General features: G+C 42.6%; 1 protein-coding gene across 2 annotated transcripts; it reads right to left on the bottom strand.

Moving 5' to 3' along the window:
* Positions 1 to 4,255: 4,255 nt before the first annotated feature.
* LOC115201326 (cold shock domain-containing protein C2) lies at positions 4,256 to 14,607 on the bottom strand. 2 transcript variants are annotated; one of them, XM_029764859.1, is made up of 4 exons: positions 14,272 to 14,607; positions 5,926 to 6,298; positions 5,637 to 5,759; positions 4,256 to 5,429 (listed from the first exon to the last, which is right to left on the bottom strand). In XM_029764859.1, the coding sequence occupies exons 2-4, from the start codon at positions 6,114 to 6,116 to the stop codon at positions 5,267 to 5,269; spliced, it is 477 nt and encodes a 158-aa protein (XP_029620719.1). In that variant the 5' UTR covers positions 6,117 to 6,298; positions 14,272 to 14,607; the 3' UTR covers positions 4,256 to 5,266. The 2 variants fall into 2 exon arrangements, with proteins under 2 accessions (XP_029620719.1, XP_029620720.1); XM_029764860.1 differs by having other exon boundaries at positions 14,388 to 14,607.
* Positions 14,608 to 14,841: the final 234 nt, after the last annotated feature.

Raw genomic sequence — 14,841 nt, 5'->3', positions numbered from 1 at the left:
GACGAGGCCTTCCGTCTACTGAAGGAACGTTTCACTTCCGCCCCATTGCTCAAACACCCAAATCCCACGATATCCTTTGTGGTGGAGGTGGACGTTTCAGAGATGGGTGTCGGGGCAGTTCTGTCTCAACGACAAGGTAATCCACAGAAATCGTATCCGTGTGCAAATTACTCTGTCCCCTGCAGAGAGGAATTATGATGTCGGTGATCGAGAGCTCTTGGTGGTGAAGTTGGCATTAGAGGAGTGGAGCCAAGCAAGGTGGGCCCTTGTCTTCACAAGATTTGACTTCACACTGACGTATCGCCCAGGTTACGTATTGCCTAGGTTAAAAAAAACACGAAGGCTGATGCCCTGTCCTGTCTCTACGATTTGGGAGAGGGTCCTGTCCAGAATGCACCTATAATCCCATCCTCTCGAGTCATAGCCCCTGTGGTATGGGATGTAGATGTGGACCTCCGACAGGCTCTGGAGAGGGGGCCCCGCACCCACTAACTGTCCTCCTGAGCGCATCTACGTTCCCACGGGATAAGAGATAGGCGGCTGACCTGGGCACAAACAGCTGTCATCGCTGGACATCCAGGTATTTCTCACACTACCCAATCTATCTCTGAAAAGTACTGGTGGCTCACCTTGGCGCAGGGCATCACTCACTACGTCAACTCCTGTTCTGTATGTGCCCAAACCATGTCCCCTGCAACGCTCCAGCAGGGAAACTCCTTCCTCATCCCGTGCCTCAGCATCCCTGGTCTCATCTATCCATTGACTTTGTTACTGATCTCCCCTCCTCTGACGGTTTCACTACCATTTTGGTGGTTGTGGATAGATTTTCGAAATTCTGTCATTTTATCCCTCTCTCTGGTCTCTCTACTGCTCTCCAGGTCTCTGAGGCACTTTTCCAGCAGGTCTTATGGCCGGAATTATGGCCTTCCAGAGGACATCGTCTCTGACCATGGCCCCCAACTCACATCACGGGTATGGAGAGCCTTTATGTAGAAGCTTGGGGTCACAGTCAGCCTCGCTTCCGGGAATAGGTCTCAGTCCAATGGGCAGGTGGAAAGGATGAACCAGGAGCTGGGGAGGTTTCTGATGAGTCACTGGCAGGGAGAGTGGGCCCGATTCCTTCCATGGGCAGAGTACGCCCAGAATTCGCTATGTCACTCCTCCACTGGGCTGACCTCCTTCTAGTGTGTTCTGGGTTTTCAGCCGGCCCTGGCTCCGTTGACCCCGGGCCAGACCGAAGCTCCTGCAGTTGATGAGTGGTGCAGGCGCGCAGAAGTGTGGAGCGATGCTCACGTGAGACTCCAACGCGCTGTCCACTGTCAGAAGGAGCAGGCAGACCACCACTGCAGTGTGTACCCTGTGTTCCATCCTGGGGAGGTGTCTGGCTCTCTACCAGGAACCTCCCACTCCGCCTGCCCTGCAAGAAGCTGAGCCCCCGGTTTGTGGGGCCGTTCAAGGTTCTCCGGAGGATCAACATAGTGACGTATAGGTTACAGCTTCCCAGTGACTACCGTATCTCACCTTCTTTTCATGTCTCCCTTCTCAGGCCGTTGGTTTCTGGTACCTTAGCTGATGCTGTCCCCCACGGCACCCATCCGCCCCCCCTGGACATCGAGTGGGTTCCGGCCAATGCCGTCAGATCCCTACTGGACTTCCGACGTCATGGGGATCAGCTCCAGTACCTGGTGGACTGGGAGGGGTACGGCCCAGAGGAGCGGTGTTGGGTTCCAGTGGAGGACATTCTGGTTCCCAACATCATCTGTGATTGCCACCTTCGCCGTCGAGTCCTCGAGGCCGTCTCTCTGGTTGGCGTCATCCTGCGGCTGGAACCATGCGTGGGGGGGGGGCACACCTTCATCATGAGGCACACCTGGACTCCATTACATCACTGATTACCTCCCCTATACAGTGAGGGAAAAAAGTATTTGATCCCCTGCTCATTTTGTACGTTTGCCCACTGACAAAGAAATGATCAGTCTATAATTTTAATGGTAGGTTTATTTGAACAGTGAGAGACAGAATAACAACAGAAAAATCCAGAAAAACGCATGTCAAAAATGTTATAAATTATTTGCATTTAAATGAGGGAAATAAATATTTGACCCCTCTGAAAAACATGACTTAGTACTTGGTGGCAAAACCCTTGTAGGCAATCACAGAGGTCAGACGTTTCTTGTAGTAGGCCACCAGGTTTGCACAGATCTCAGGAGGGATTTTGTCCCACTCCTCTTTGCAGATCTTCTCCAAGTCATTAAGGTTTCGAGGCTGACGTTTGGCAACTCGAACCTTCAGCTCCCTCCACAGATTTTCTATGGGATTAAGGTCTGGAGACTGGCTAGGCCATTCCAGGACCTTAATGTGCTTCTTCTTGAGCCACTCCTTTGTTGCCTTGTGTTTTGGGTCATTGTCATGCTGGAATACCCATCCACGACCCATTTTTCAATGCCCTGGCTGAGGGAAGGAGGTTCTCACCCAAGATTTGACGGTACATGGCCCCGTCCATCGTCTCTTTGATGCGGTGAAGTTGTCCTGTCCCCTTAGCAGAAAAACACCCCCAAAGCATAATATTTCCACCTCCATGTTTGACGGTGGGGATGGTGTTCTTGAGGTCATAGGCAGCATTCCTCCTCCTCCAAACACGGCGAGTTGAGTTGATGCGAAAGAGCTCCATTTTGGTCTCATCTGACCACAACACTTTCACCCAGTTGTCCTCTGAATCATTCAGATGATCATTGGCAAACTTCAGACGGGCATGTATATGTGCTTTTTTGAGCAGGGGGACCTTGCGGGCGCTGCAGGATTTCAGTCCTTCATGACATAGTGTGTTACCAATTGTTTTCTTGGTGACTATGGTCCCAGCTGCCGTGAGATCATTGACAAGATCCTCCCGTGTAGTTCTGGGATGATTCCTCACCGTTCTCATGATCATTGCAACTCCACGAGGTGAGATCTTGCATGGAGCCCCAGGCCAAGGGAGATTGACAGTTCTTTTGTGTTTCTTCCATTTGCGAATAATCGCACCAACTGTTGTCACCTTCTCACCAAGCTGCTTGGCGATGGTCTTGTAGCCCATTCCAGCCTTGAGTAGGTCTACAATCTTGTCCCTGACATCCTTGGAGAGCTCTTTGGTCTTGGCCATGGTGCAGAGTTTGGAATCTGATTGATCGATTGCTTCTGTGGACAGGTGTCTTTTATACAGGTAACAAGCTGAGATTAGGAGCACTCCTACCATTACAAGTATGCTTCCTAAAGGCTACTGTGCTGATACAACCAGAGGCCTGAATCCCTCCCAAACACTGTCCTTTTTGCTTCAATTTGGACATTCTGAAGTCATCTGATCATATTATACACACTTGTTTACTCAGTCACAGAACTCACAAATGCCTGGCTACTGCCAAAAGGTGAGAACTCATTATCAGCTCATCTCGTTGTAGATCATTCTGTCTGGCTATGACTTTATTTCCCACACACCTGTAACCTGCAGAAACAAAGCTCATACATAAAAAAATGACAAGTGAAGAGGACAGACCATTGGGTTTAACGTTACTTAGTTCTTCTGTCTTAGCTTGTTTGTTCATTCGTTCATGCATGAGTCCATGGGTGTGTGCACGCGCGTGCATTTATAGGTTCGTTCATGCACGTGTCCAGGTGTGTGTGTGTAGTGCGTTAGTGTGTTGTTATCGTATACCTGGGGCACAATGTCCTTTTTAGGGTAAATGCATAATAGCAGGTTTAAGTCTGATTACTGACCACCAGTACATCTCATCAGCTGTTTCTACTGAGCTCTTTGTGTGTATTCATTTTTTCATTGTGTTTTTTATGTTGGTTTGGAGGATAGATTGCAAAGTTGACATCCCCATAAAAAAATGAAAGATTTAGATCTTTTCCATGTATTCAACCAAAGCTGTGTCATCACGGCTTATCTATCTTGGGTTTACAGTGCAAAGTGGAGAGGCCCAGATACTGCATGATGGACAATATCTTTATGGTCAGGGTTAACCATTACTTCATCCCCACTTTAAAGAGGTTGACACACTTCCACACAGTTGACCTGTTTTGTGAAGTACTGTGTGTGCCTTCGAGTTTCTCCAAAATTGGTTGAAGATTACTTGTCCTTGTCTGCCCTCTAATGGACTATCGATGTTACATGCCGTTCTAATAAGCAATTTCTGAAGCAATATTTGAATTGCTAATAACCTATTTTGGACTACAGGTTAACTTATTCATGCAAATAATAAACAATTTCACACAGGAATGTGAATAATACAGTAGTAACTTTTTATCCTAATGACAACACACTAGTCACAGTGATTTGACATAAAAAGTGCTCTAGAACACAATGAAACTTCAAACAGTTTCCCAACATAAGAAGAGACATAGTATTATATAATTTAGTCACAATAAATAAAACATGGTATTAACAATGCATATAAACCTAATTATGTTTAAAAAAGGCTAAAACTGCATGATGAAAGTATGAGACTATTGACAACAGTACATGTTCATTTCTTGTCTATTACTATGGATAACATGTGTTTTAATGATTTTAAAAAAGGAGTTTTGAACCTCATAGTAATCATCAATAACTCTTACAAAGATTAATAAATGGTCATTGGTCAACATTAGACTGAAGGAGTGGGCGTTACCAGGGCAGTATCATCAGAGTGAATTGTGCGATGGGTTAGACCAGGCATATATTGGCATTAAAACACAAATGTATAATCTTATCAACAATATCTACCTCACTTGTCATAACGAATAAAAATTAAATAAATAAATCAAAAGTATGAATAAAAACATAATTTAGGAAGGTTTGTTGCTCTTTGTTTCACAGTTTTCCTTTACAGCAGTGTCTTATTAAACGTACTAGACTCCTGCCATCTTAAATAATCTTAAATAAACCATCAACCTATAATCCAATTTAAACTCAACCCTTTTCCTAACTTAAATATTTAACTTTTCCTCATTCACATTCCAACTGAAACCTACTTAACGCTGTCTTAAGCCTTATATTACCACATTCCAACCCCCAGGGTTACACCTTCACGTAATCACTCCTTCCACTGCTCCCTGTGCTTGTTTACTTCCTCCTTCTTCTTCCCCCTTTACCTCTCTAGGCTCCTTCCTCCCCCACCTTATCTCCCTACCCTGGACTCCACTACTCCCTCCTCCTTCCTCCTCCTTTACCTCTCCAGGCTCCTTCCCACTTTCCCTCCCAACCCCCATCCTCCACTCTTCCCCACACTGCCTCTTTGCAGATGCAGGTCTAGGAGCTGATGATCTGTCCAGACCAGGTCTCATGCTTGGTTCCTGGGGCCAAGTGGGTGATGACAACCTCCATCGCCTGGATCTTCTGGTTCTTGGGGGGGATGGAACAGACTTTGTACGTGACCTCGTCACCTTCCATCGGCACGTATTCTCCATCGATACTAAAAAAGGGAGAGGGGGAGAACGTTATGAGAGAATCCAGGCCTCTTTAGGTCTAGGACATTAAAGTTTATGAATATATGATAAAGCAATAAGGTGTATTGTGATTATAAAATATGATATTAGGTACAACGCATATTGGAATAACACTTCAGTCCCAAAGTGTGTTGTAGATTATAATTGAATCCTAACACTTCAGAATCACTCACTCAGAGATGTGTACAAAGATGTCCTCTCCACCGTTGGAGGGCTTTATAAAGCCATGACCCTGGGACCTGTAGAAGGTCTTACACACACCCTTATACACTGGGCCTGATCTGGCCCGCACCGTACTGAGAGAGACACACAGGAGAGAAACAACATTAACCCATGCAGGCTTTTCTCTGGACTTGCATCCAAAATGGCTCCCTAGTCCCTGATAGTGACCAGAGCCTCATAGATCACACTCAAGGCCATGCACAAACACACTCACTATCACCACAGATTATTCCTACTCACGCTGAGTATGTGCGGGTGCGTTTGGTGGGCAAAGGGCTGGGCAGCTCGCCTGGCATCAGGGGGGGTTTCCTTTCCCTCTCCCATACCCGACTTCCCTCCCTGAGGAAGGGGAAGGATAGGGAGAGAGGGGTGCGGGGGGAGCTCAGTGGCCGTGGGGGATCGGAGGGGGACGAGGGGTCTGAATCAGCCATCTCTGTGAGGGTACCCCTGGGGGTGTGGAGCTCTGTAGGAGAAGCTGCCTCAGCCTTGGGTGGGTCACAGCCAGGGAGACAGACCTAGACTGTCTGCATGATAAGGGTGATGGGTGGTGTGTTTGTGGTGGTGGTTTAGTATGTGTCTGGAAGACGGGATACTGGAGGAGCTTGGTGGTTTCCTGGAGATAGAAAGAAATAAAAGAGTAAGAAATAGAGAAATATATGAATGAATCCGAAAGACTGCAAAACAATAACAAGGAGGGACACAGTGAAATAACAGAGCTCCAGAGTTCTTCTGTGGAGATGGGAGAACCTTCCAGAAGGACAACCATCTCTGCAGCACTCCACCAATCAGGCCTTTATGGTAGAGTGGCCAGACGGAAGCCACCCCTCAGTAAAAGGCACACACCTGTCTATATAAAGGTCCCACAGTGCATGTAAGAGCAAAAACCAAGCCATGAGGTCGAAGGAATTGTCTGCAGAGCTCCAAGACAGGACTGTGTCGAGCCACAGATCTGGGGAAGGGTACCAAAACATTTCTGCAGCATTGAAGGTCCCCAAGAACACAGTGGCCTACATCATTCTTAAATGGAAGAAGTTTGGAACCACCAAGACTCTTCCTAGAGCTGGCCGCCCGGCCAAACTGAGCAATCAGGGGAGAAGGGCCTTGGTCAGGGAGGTGACCAAGAACCTGATGGTCACTCAATCAGGCCGTTATGGTAGAGTGGCCAGGGAAGCCACTCCTCAGTAAAAGGCACATGACAGCCCACTTGGAGTTTGCCAAAAGGCACCTAAAGGAATCTCAGACCATGACAAACAAGATTGAACTCTTTGGCCTGAATGCCAAGCGTCACGTCTGGAGGACACCAGGCACCGCTCATTACCTGGCCAATACCATCACTACAGTGAAACATGGTGGTGGTAGCATCATTCTGTAGGGATGTTTTTCAGCGGCAGGGACTGGGAGACTAGTCGGGGTCGAGGGAAAGATGAACGGAGCAAAGTACAGAGAACCTGCTCCAGAGCACTCAGGACCTCAGACTGGGCGAAAGTTCACCTTCCAACAGGACAACGACCCTAAGCACACAGCCAAGACATCGCAGGAGTGGCTTCGGGACAAGTGTCTGAATGTCCTTGAGCGGCCCAGCCAGAGCCCGATCGAACATCTCTGGAGAGACCTGAAAATAGCTGTGCAGCGATGCTCCCCATCCAACCTGACAGAGCTTGAAAGGATCTGCAGAGAAGAATGGGAGAAACTCCCCAAATACAGGTGTGGCAAGCCTGTAGCGTCATACCCAAGAAGACTCGAGGCTGTAATCTCTGCCAAAGGTGCTTCAACAAAGTGCTGAGTAAAGGGTCTGTACACTTACGTAAATGTGATATATATATATATACACTAGCAAAAAAAAAAAAATGAAACCTGTTTTTGCTTTGTCATTATGGGCTATTGCGTATAGATTGAGGGAAACAATTTAATCCATTTTAGAATAAGGCTGTACTGTAAAACATTTTTTTGAAAAAGTGAAGTGGTCTGAATACTTTCTGAATGCACTGTATGCATGAATTGAACCATATTGCTATTCTACCTAAGCATACGAAATGTAACGAGCACTTTTGGGTGTCAGAGAAAATGTATCTGAGTAAAAAGTACATATAGATAGTGGAGTAAAGTAAAAGTTGTCAACAAATATAAATAGTAAAGTACAGATACTAGAGGTCGACTGATTAATTAGGGCCAATTTTAGGTTTTTATAACAATCGGTAATCGATATTTTTGGACACCGATTTGCCGATTTGAAAAAAAATAATATTATATATTTTTTTACACCTTTATTTAACTAGGCAAGTCAGATTAAGAACACATTCTTATTTTCAATGACGGCCTAGGAACGGGGGTTAACTGCCTTGTTCAGGGGCAGAACAACAGATTTTTACCTCGTCACCTTGGGGATTGGTTTTTGCAACCTTCCGGTTACAACGCTCTAACCACCTGCCTTACATTGCACTCCACGAGGAGCCTGCGTGGCTGGCTGACTACCTGTTACGCGAGGGCAGCAAGAAGCCAAGGTAAGTTGCTAGCTAGCATTAAACTTATCTTAGAAAAAACTATCAATCTTAACATAATCACTAGTTAAACTAGTAATATCATCAACCATGTGTAGTTATCTAGCGTGTCCTGCGTTGCATATAATCGATGCGGTGCCTGTTAATTTCTCATCAAATCACAGCCTACTTCGACAAACGTGTGATGATTTAACAAGCACATTTGTACCAATGTACCTAACCATAAACATCAATGCCTTTCTTTAAAATCAATACACAAGTATATATTTTTAAACCTGCATATTTAGTTAATATTGCCTGCTAACATGAATTTCTTATAACTATGTCACTTCTCTTGTGTTCCGTACAAGCAGTCAGGGTATATACAGCAGTTTGGGCCGACTGGCTCATTGCGGACTGTGTGAAGTCCATTTATTCCTAACAAAGGCCGTAATTAATTTGCCAGAATTGTACATAATTATGACATAACATTGAAGGTTGTGCAATGTAACAGGAATATTTAGACTTAGGGATGCCACCCGTTAGATAAAATACGGAATGGTTCCGTATTTCACTGAAATAATAAAAGTTTCGTTTTCGAAATGATCGTTTCCGGATTCGACCATATTAATGACCAAAGGCTCGTATTTCTGTGTGTTATGTTATAATTAAGTCTATGATTTGATATTTGATAAAGCAGTCTGACTGAGCAATGGTAGGCAGCAGCAAGCTCGTAAGCCTTCATTCAAACAGCACCTTCGTGCGTTTGCCAGCAGCTCTTCGCAATTCTTCAAGCATTGCGCTGTTTATGACTTCAAGCCTATCAACCCCCGAGATTAGGCTGGTGTAACCCATGTGAAATGGCTAGCTAGTTAGCGGGGTGCGGGCAAATAGCGTTTCAAAAGTCACTCGCTCTGAGACTTGGGAGTGGTTGTTCCCCTTGCTCTACATGGGTAACGCTGCTTCGAGGGTGGCTGTTGTTGATGTGTTCCTGGTTCGAGCCCAGGTAGGAGCAAGGAGAGGGACGGAAGCTATACTGTTACACTGGCAATACTAAAGTGCCTATAAGAACATCCAATAGTCAAAGGTATATGAAATACAAATCGTATAGAGAGAAATAGTCCTATAATTCCTATAATAACTACAACCTAAAACATCTTACCTGGGAATATTGAAGACTCAAGTTAAAAGGAACCACCAGCTTTCATATGTTCTCATGTTCTGAGCAAGGAACTTAAAAGTTAGCTTTTTTACATGGCACATATTGCACTTTTACTTTCTTCAACACTTTGTTTTTGCATTATTTAATTAAACCAAATTGAACATGTTTCATTATTTATTTAAGGCTAAATTGATAGTATGTATGTATTATATTAAGTTAAAATAAGTGTTCATTCAGTATTGTTGTAATTGTCATTATTACAAATAAATAAATAAATAAAATTAAAACATAAAAAAAAAAAAGAATAATAGTATAAAAATATCGACCGATTAATCCATATCGGCTTCTTTAAATTTTGGTCCTCCAATAATCGGTATCGGAAAATAATCGGTCGACCTCTAACAGATACCCCAAAAAACTACATGCAGTGCCTTCAGAAAGTATTACACATTTTCTTGTTACAAACTGAATTTAAAATGTATTCATTTGAGATTTGTCACTGGCCTACATACAATACCCCATAATGTCAAAGTGGAATTATGTTTTTAGATTTAAAAAAAATGAAAATCAGAAATGTCAATAAGTACTCAACCCCTTTGTTACGGCAAGCCTAAATAAGTTCAGGAGTAAAACTTTGCTTGACAAGTCACATAATGAGTTGCATGGACTTTGTGTGCAATAATAGCATTTAACATGATTTTTTAAATAACTACCTCATCTGTACTCCACATATACAGATAATTGTAAGGTCCCTCAGTCGAGAAATGAATTTCAAACAGATTCAACCAAAGACCAGGGAGGTTTTCCAATGCCTAGCAAATAAGGGGGTGGCTGTTGTTAGATGGATCAAAATAAAATAGCAGACATTAAAATATCCCTTTGAGCATGGTGAAGTTATTAATTACTCTTGGATGGTGGATCAATACACCCAGGCACTACAAAGACAGACGTCCATCCTAACTCAGTTACCGGAGTGGAAGGAAACCGCTCAGGGATTTCACCATGATGGCTAAACAGAGTTTAATGGCTGTGATAGGAGAAAACTAAGGATGGATCAACAACATTATATTTACTCCACAATACTAACCTAGTTGACAGAGTGAAAAGAAAGAAGCCTGTACAGAATAAAAAATATTCCAAAACATGCACACAAGGCACTTAAGTAATACAGCAAAAAAAGTGGCAAAGCAATACATTTTTTGTCCTGAACACAAAGTGTTATGTTTGGGGCAAATCCAATAAAACACCTTACTGAGTACCACTCTCCATATTTTCAAACATAGTGGTGGCTGCATCATGTTATCATTAAGGACTGGGGAGTTTTTCAAGATAAAAAAATAAACTGAATTGAGGCTGGAGCTTAGCACAGGAAAAACCCTAGAAGAAAACCTGGTTCAGTCTGCTTTCCAACAGACACTTGGGGACAAATTCACCTTTCAGCAGGACAATAACCTAAAAACACAAGGCCAAATCCAAACGAGTTGCTTACCAAGAAGAGAGTGAATATTCCTGAGTGGCCGAGTTACAGTTCAGGCAAGACCTGAAAATGGTTGTCTAGCAATGATCAACAACCAATTTGACAGAGCTTGAAGAATTTTAAATAGAATAATGGGAAAATGTTGCACAATCCAGGTGAGGAAAGCTCTCAGATAGACTCACAGCTGTAATCGCTGCCAAAGGTGCTTCTACAAAGTATTGACCCAGGGGTGTGAATATTATGTAAATTCAATATTTCTGTATTTAATTTTCAATAAATGTGCTACTATTTCTAAAAACAAGTTTTCACTTTGTCATTATGGGGTAGATGGGCGAGAGAAATAAACTTTACATCATCCATTTTGAATTCAGGATGTAACAACAAAATGTAGAATAAGTCAAGTGTCATGAATATTTTATTTTGGCACCGTAAGTAGTATTTTTACACCACTGACTGGAACTACGCACTACTCTTTTTTGCAAAGATTTAAGAAAATATGGCTGAAATGGGCAAGAATATCCTGTTTTTCTGCCTCAGACCTACCTAATTTTCACTTGATTTATAGTTAGACTAAATTACACACTGTCAACATCTGACTCCAGAATTATATGTTCTGCAATTTGTAGTCTTTGACATTTCAATTTTAGGATATGATCATTTTGTACAAAAACTGTTTTTTCAAAGTTACTTTCGTTAAGTAAACAATATTTTTCTTAAGTGTAGCTTAACTTCTTCCAGTTTGAAGTAATTGGTAGCCTGGTAAACTATATTTTCAGCGTAGCTTCCCCAACACTGAAGAAAGTGATTTGGTTTAAAGCACCAGCACTAATGTCACTGGCTTTGAAATCATCCCAAGACTGTCTATATAATCCAGCCTCGCCGAGCAGAGCCTTAGGTTCGATATATAATACATCATATTAACCCCCCGTGTATTGTGAATTCAGACGTCAAACGCTTTGAACAGGCAGTACAACCAGCAGATTATTTTGACAGAAAAAGCCCTAGACAATATCCAATTATTTTGCCATTGAGAGAATTGTGTCTTTGAGACCTATCACAATAGCCCTCCCCTCTTAGAGACTGCATACTAATGGGTTTCTATGCAGTGTTGGGGAGTAGTGAACTACATGTAGTTCAACTAGTAATTAAACTACATTTTGCAGTAGTTTAGTGGTAGTTCAACTGAATTAAAATCTTGGTAGTGTTTTCAGTAGTTAATTACTTTGTTTGCCATGTAGAGGTGTAGCTTAATACTGGAACAACACTACTTTTTTTTGCTAAAATAGAATATGGGTGAAGTAGGCAAGAATTTCCTTTCTTTTTTGGAATCAGGCCTTAATTCTCATTTGAAACACATTTTGTGTGTTTAATAGGCTTAATTGCACATTCTGTGAACATCTGACTCCAGAGGGATCTGTTCTTGCTAGTGCTGAGCAATTAACCAAAATGTTTATTTTTTAGACATTGGTTCAATTACTTGATTTACATTTACTTCGTTTTTTTGTGAGCCAAAGCACTGTTTCTCTAGAAAAATGAAATAAATCACGAGAGAAATCAAGTCAAGAACTATGTGGGACGGTGGGCTGCAGGGAGTTGTAGTTTTCATTAAGCAAATATTCAACCTAGTTCAGCACAGAAACGTCTACAATGCCCATACTCCATTGCGCCGGTTCACTCTGGCTCCGACAGAGATGGATACACTTTACGCCTGCTATGTTAGGTTAGATACAGACTGACCGCATGAGAGAAGAATGTACACAACACAAGGGGATGATGGATAGACAGTTCGTGAAAGTGGCATCTACTTTGAAGAACTAGTAAAATGATTTAGTCAGACAGGCTAGTCTGCCTAAGTATGCTGTAGAGCTATCTAAATAGGAGGTCTTCCCAATGTGGACTTGACAGAGACAATGGAATATTTTCAACATTTTGGCAATTGAATGTTCACTATTTTAGGCTTTGGAATTTTCATTTAAAAAGCATTTTTGTACTTTATCAAAGTAGCTTTAGTTAAGTAAACTATATTTTTTATTAAGGGTAGCTTTAGTGTAGATTAACTTCTTCCAGTGTGAAGTAATTGGTAGCTTGGTAAACTGTGATATCAGAGTAGCTTCCCCAACACCGTTTCTATGTAAAAGATAGATGAGGGAAATGTGTGGCAGACTGCATCCCTAGGGCTGCTCTCTCTATGTGACAAGTGGCACCATCTAAATATAGCTGCCTGCATGGTGGCGTAAAGTGGAGTTTGCCCTTTATTGACTGGAGGGTCAGGGTGGAGACAGGGTTGCGACCAGAGTTTAGAGAGGAGGGTTCAGGGCAGTAGGGAACCATAATGATCCAATAAAGAGGAAAAGGCACTCTATATTCTTTATTGGTAAGAAGCAGTATAATCTCTTATCCCAAAACTAATATAAGAGAAAGGAATTAATAAAATGTCCCCCATCCATGTGTCAAAGAAAGGTGGCAGGTTTTATCATGATGACAACATCACACGCTGGTGGAATTTTGACTTGATTGTGTGTACACCACAGGAGGTTGGTGGCACCTTAATTGGGGAGAACGGGCTCGTGGTAATGGCTGGAGCGGAATCAGTGGAATGGTATCAAAAACCATTCCATTTGCTCCGTACAAGCCATTATTATGAGCCGTCCTCCCGTCAGCAGCCTCCACTCTTATACACACCTCTTTTGTCACAATTTTGCACAGAAAAAAAAGACACTGAAAACTAGTATTGAATTATTGGCTATTACATACACTGACAAGTACTTTAATCCAACAACACAGTTTATCCATCTAATCTGTCTAATTTTATATATACACTACTTGTAAAAGTAGTGACTGTAAACCGATTAAAAAAATAATGGGATTATTATAGGCTGTAAATTTATATTTGACTAGTTTTGGAGTAGTGTAAACACCAGTGCCGACTGGGCTCCTTCAACTAGACAAAGGCTGTCTCAACACCACCATGCACTTCCCAAAATCTGCAGGGCACTGTGGCTGCTTGTCCTCAGCATTATCAGCATGGGAGACACGTAAATATTCAGTAGGCTACACACAGACAGTCACTCACGACGCTGCCCTTTTTGGCGGCCTTTGTCTAATCCCTTTTAACTTTAAAATACCCTAAGAGTTGTCTAATAGCGGTTTAACATGTGCTGTCTTGACTCTCACTCACTCCCCAAATCAAGGCCACCGGCATCTTGATTCCAGAACATTCTTATGTGAACCAGCTGAGACAACAGGAGAATACATTGATCGTTCAAAATAAGGTAGAAGCTGCACGAGACTACACAGTTTAAAAACTAGGCTACTCACACAACACATATTTATCCAGATAAGTTTATAGAATATAACATTTTCACCTGGATGGTGGTAGCTAACTTGTACAAAAATAGCTCCGAAAATAAAATATTTATAGCCTAATGCGCACTATCAAAATGTAGGCTATTGATTAATCGTGCTCTTACCGTAAAATGTTACTCTGTTTTCGGTCAAACGTGTTGATGTCTTGACTCTTAACTGTTATATGACGATAATTATATAATGAAATAACAATACAAATACACAGATGTGGAGAGAATACCTTCCTCTTGTATGGGGTTTCGCTGCACAAACTGGTCTGCCTGGATGATGAGGGCGCAAAATGAAAAGAAAAGAGAGAAGGGCGGGGGTACTAGTGATGGGCAGTTCGGGAACGATTCGTTCTTTTTGAACGACTCTTTTTACTGACTCGAGAGTCGTGATTCGTTTTTAGTCATAAAAAAAAAAGATTCGTTTTTAGTCGTTCGTTTGGCCTGCTGGCCGCAATGTATTCTACAGCAAGATGATTTCGCGCTCCTCCGGCTCAGCCAATATATTCTAATTGCAGACCGCAATTTGGGGGCGTTTCTTGATATGGCCATTCCTTGATTATCTGGTAACACTCATTTGTGCCCGCCATTGGTCAGTCCATTGATATCAGGAAACGCCCGTTAGTGCATGCCATTGGTCGGTCCATTGATACGTGCCATTGGTCAGTTACACGCTATTTGTATCAA

Source organism: Salmo trutta, chromosome 10, assembly GCF_901001165.1.
Source record: "Salmo trutta chromosome 10, fSalTru1.1, whole genome shotgun sequence".
NCBI classification, from domain to species: Eukaryota; Metazoa; Chordata; class Actinopteri; order Salmoniformes; family Salmonidae; genus Salmo; species Salmo trutta.
Note: the sequence above shows the minus strand (reverse complement) of the source record. Positions and strands in the feature narration are given on the sequence as shown.

Excerpts from the sequence above, each read along its gene's own strand:
- LOC115201326 (XM_029764859.1), bottom strand. The coding sequence starts at position 6,116 with ATGGCTGATTCAGACCCCTCGTCCCCCTCCGATCCCCCACGGCCACTG. Across the intron at positions 5,760-5,925 it reads CGCACCCGCACATACTCAGC|TACGGTGCGGGCCAGATCAG; the intron begins GTGAGTAGGAAT and ends TGTCTCTCTCAG. Across the intron at positions 5,430-5,636 it reads ATCTTTGTACACATCTCTGA|TATCGATGGAGAATACGTGC; the intron begins GTGAGTGATTCT and ends TCCCTTTTTTAG.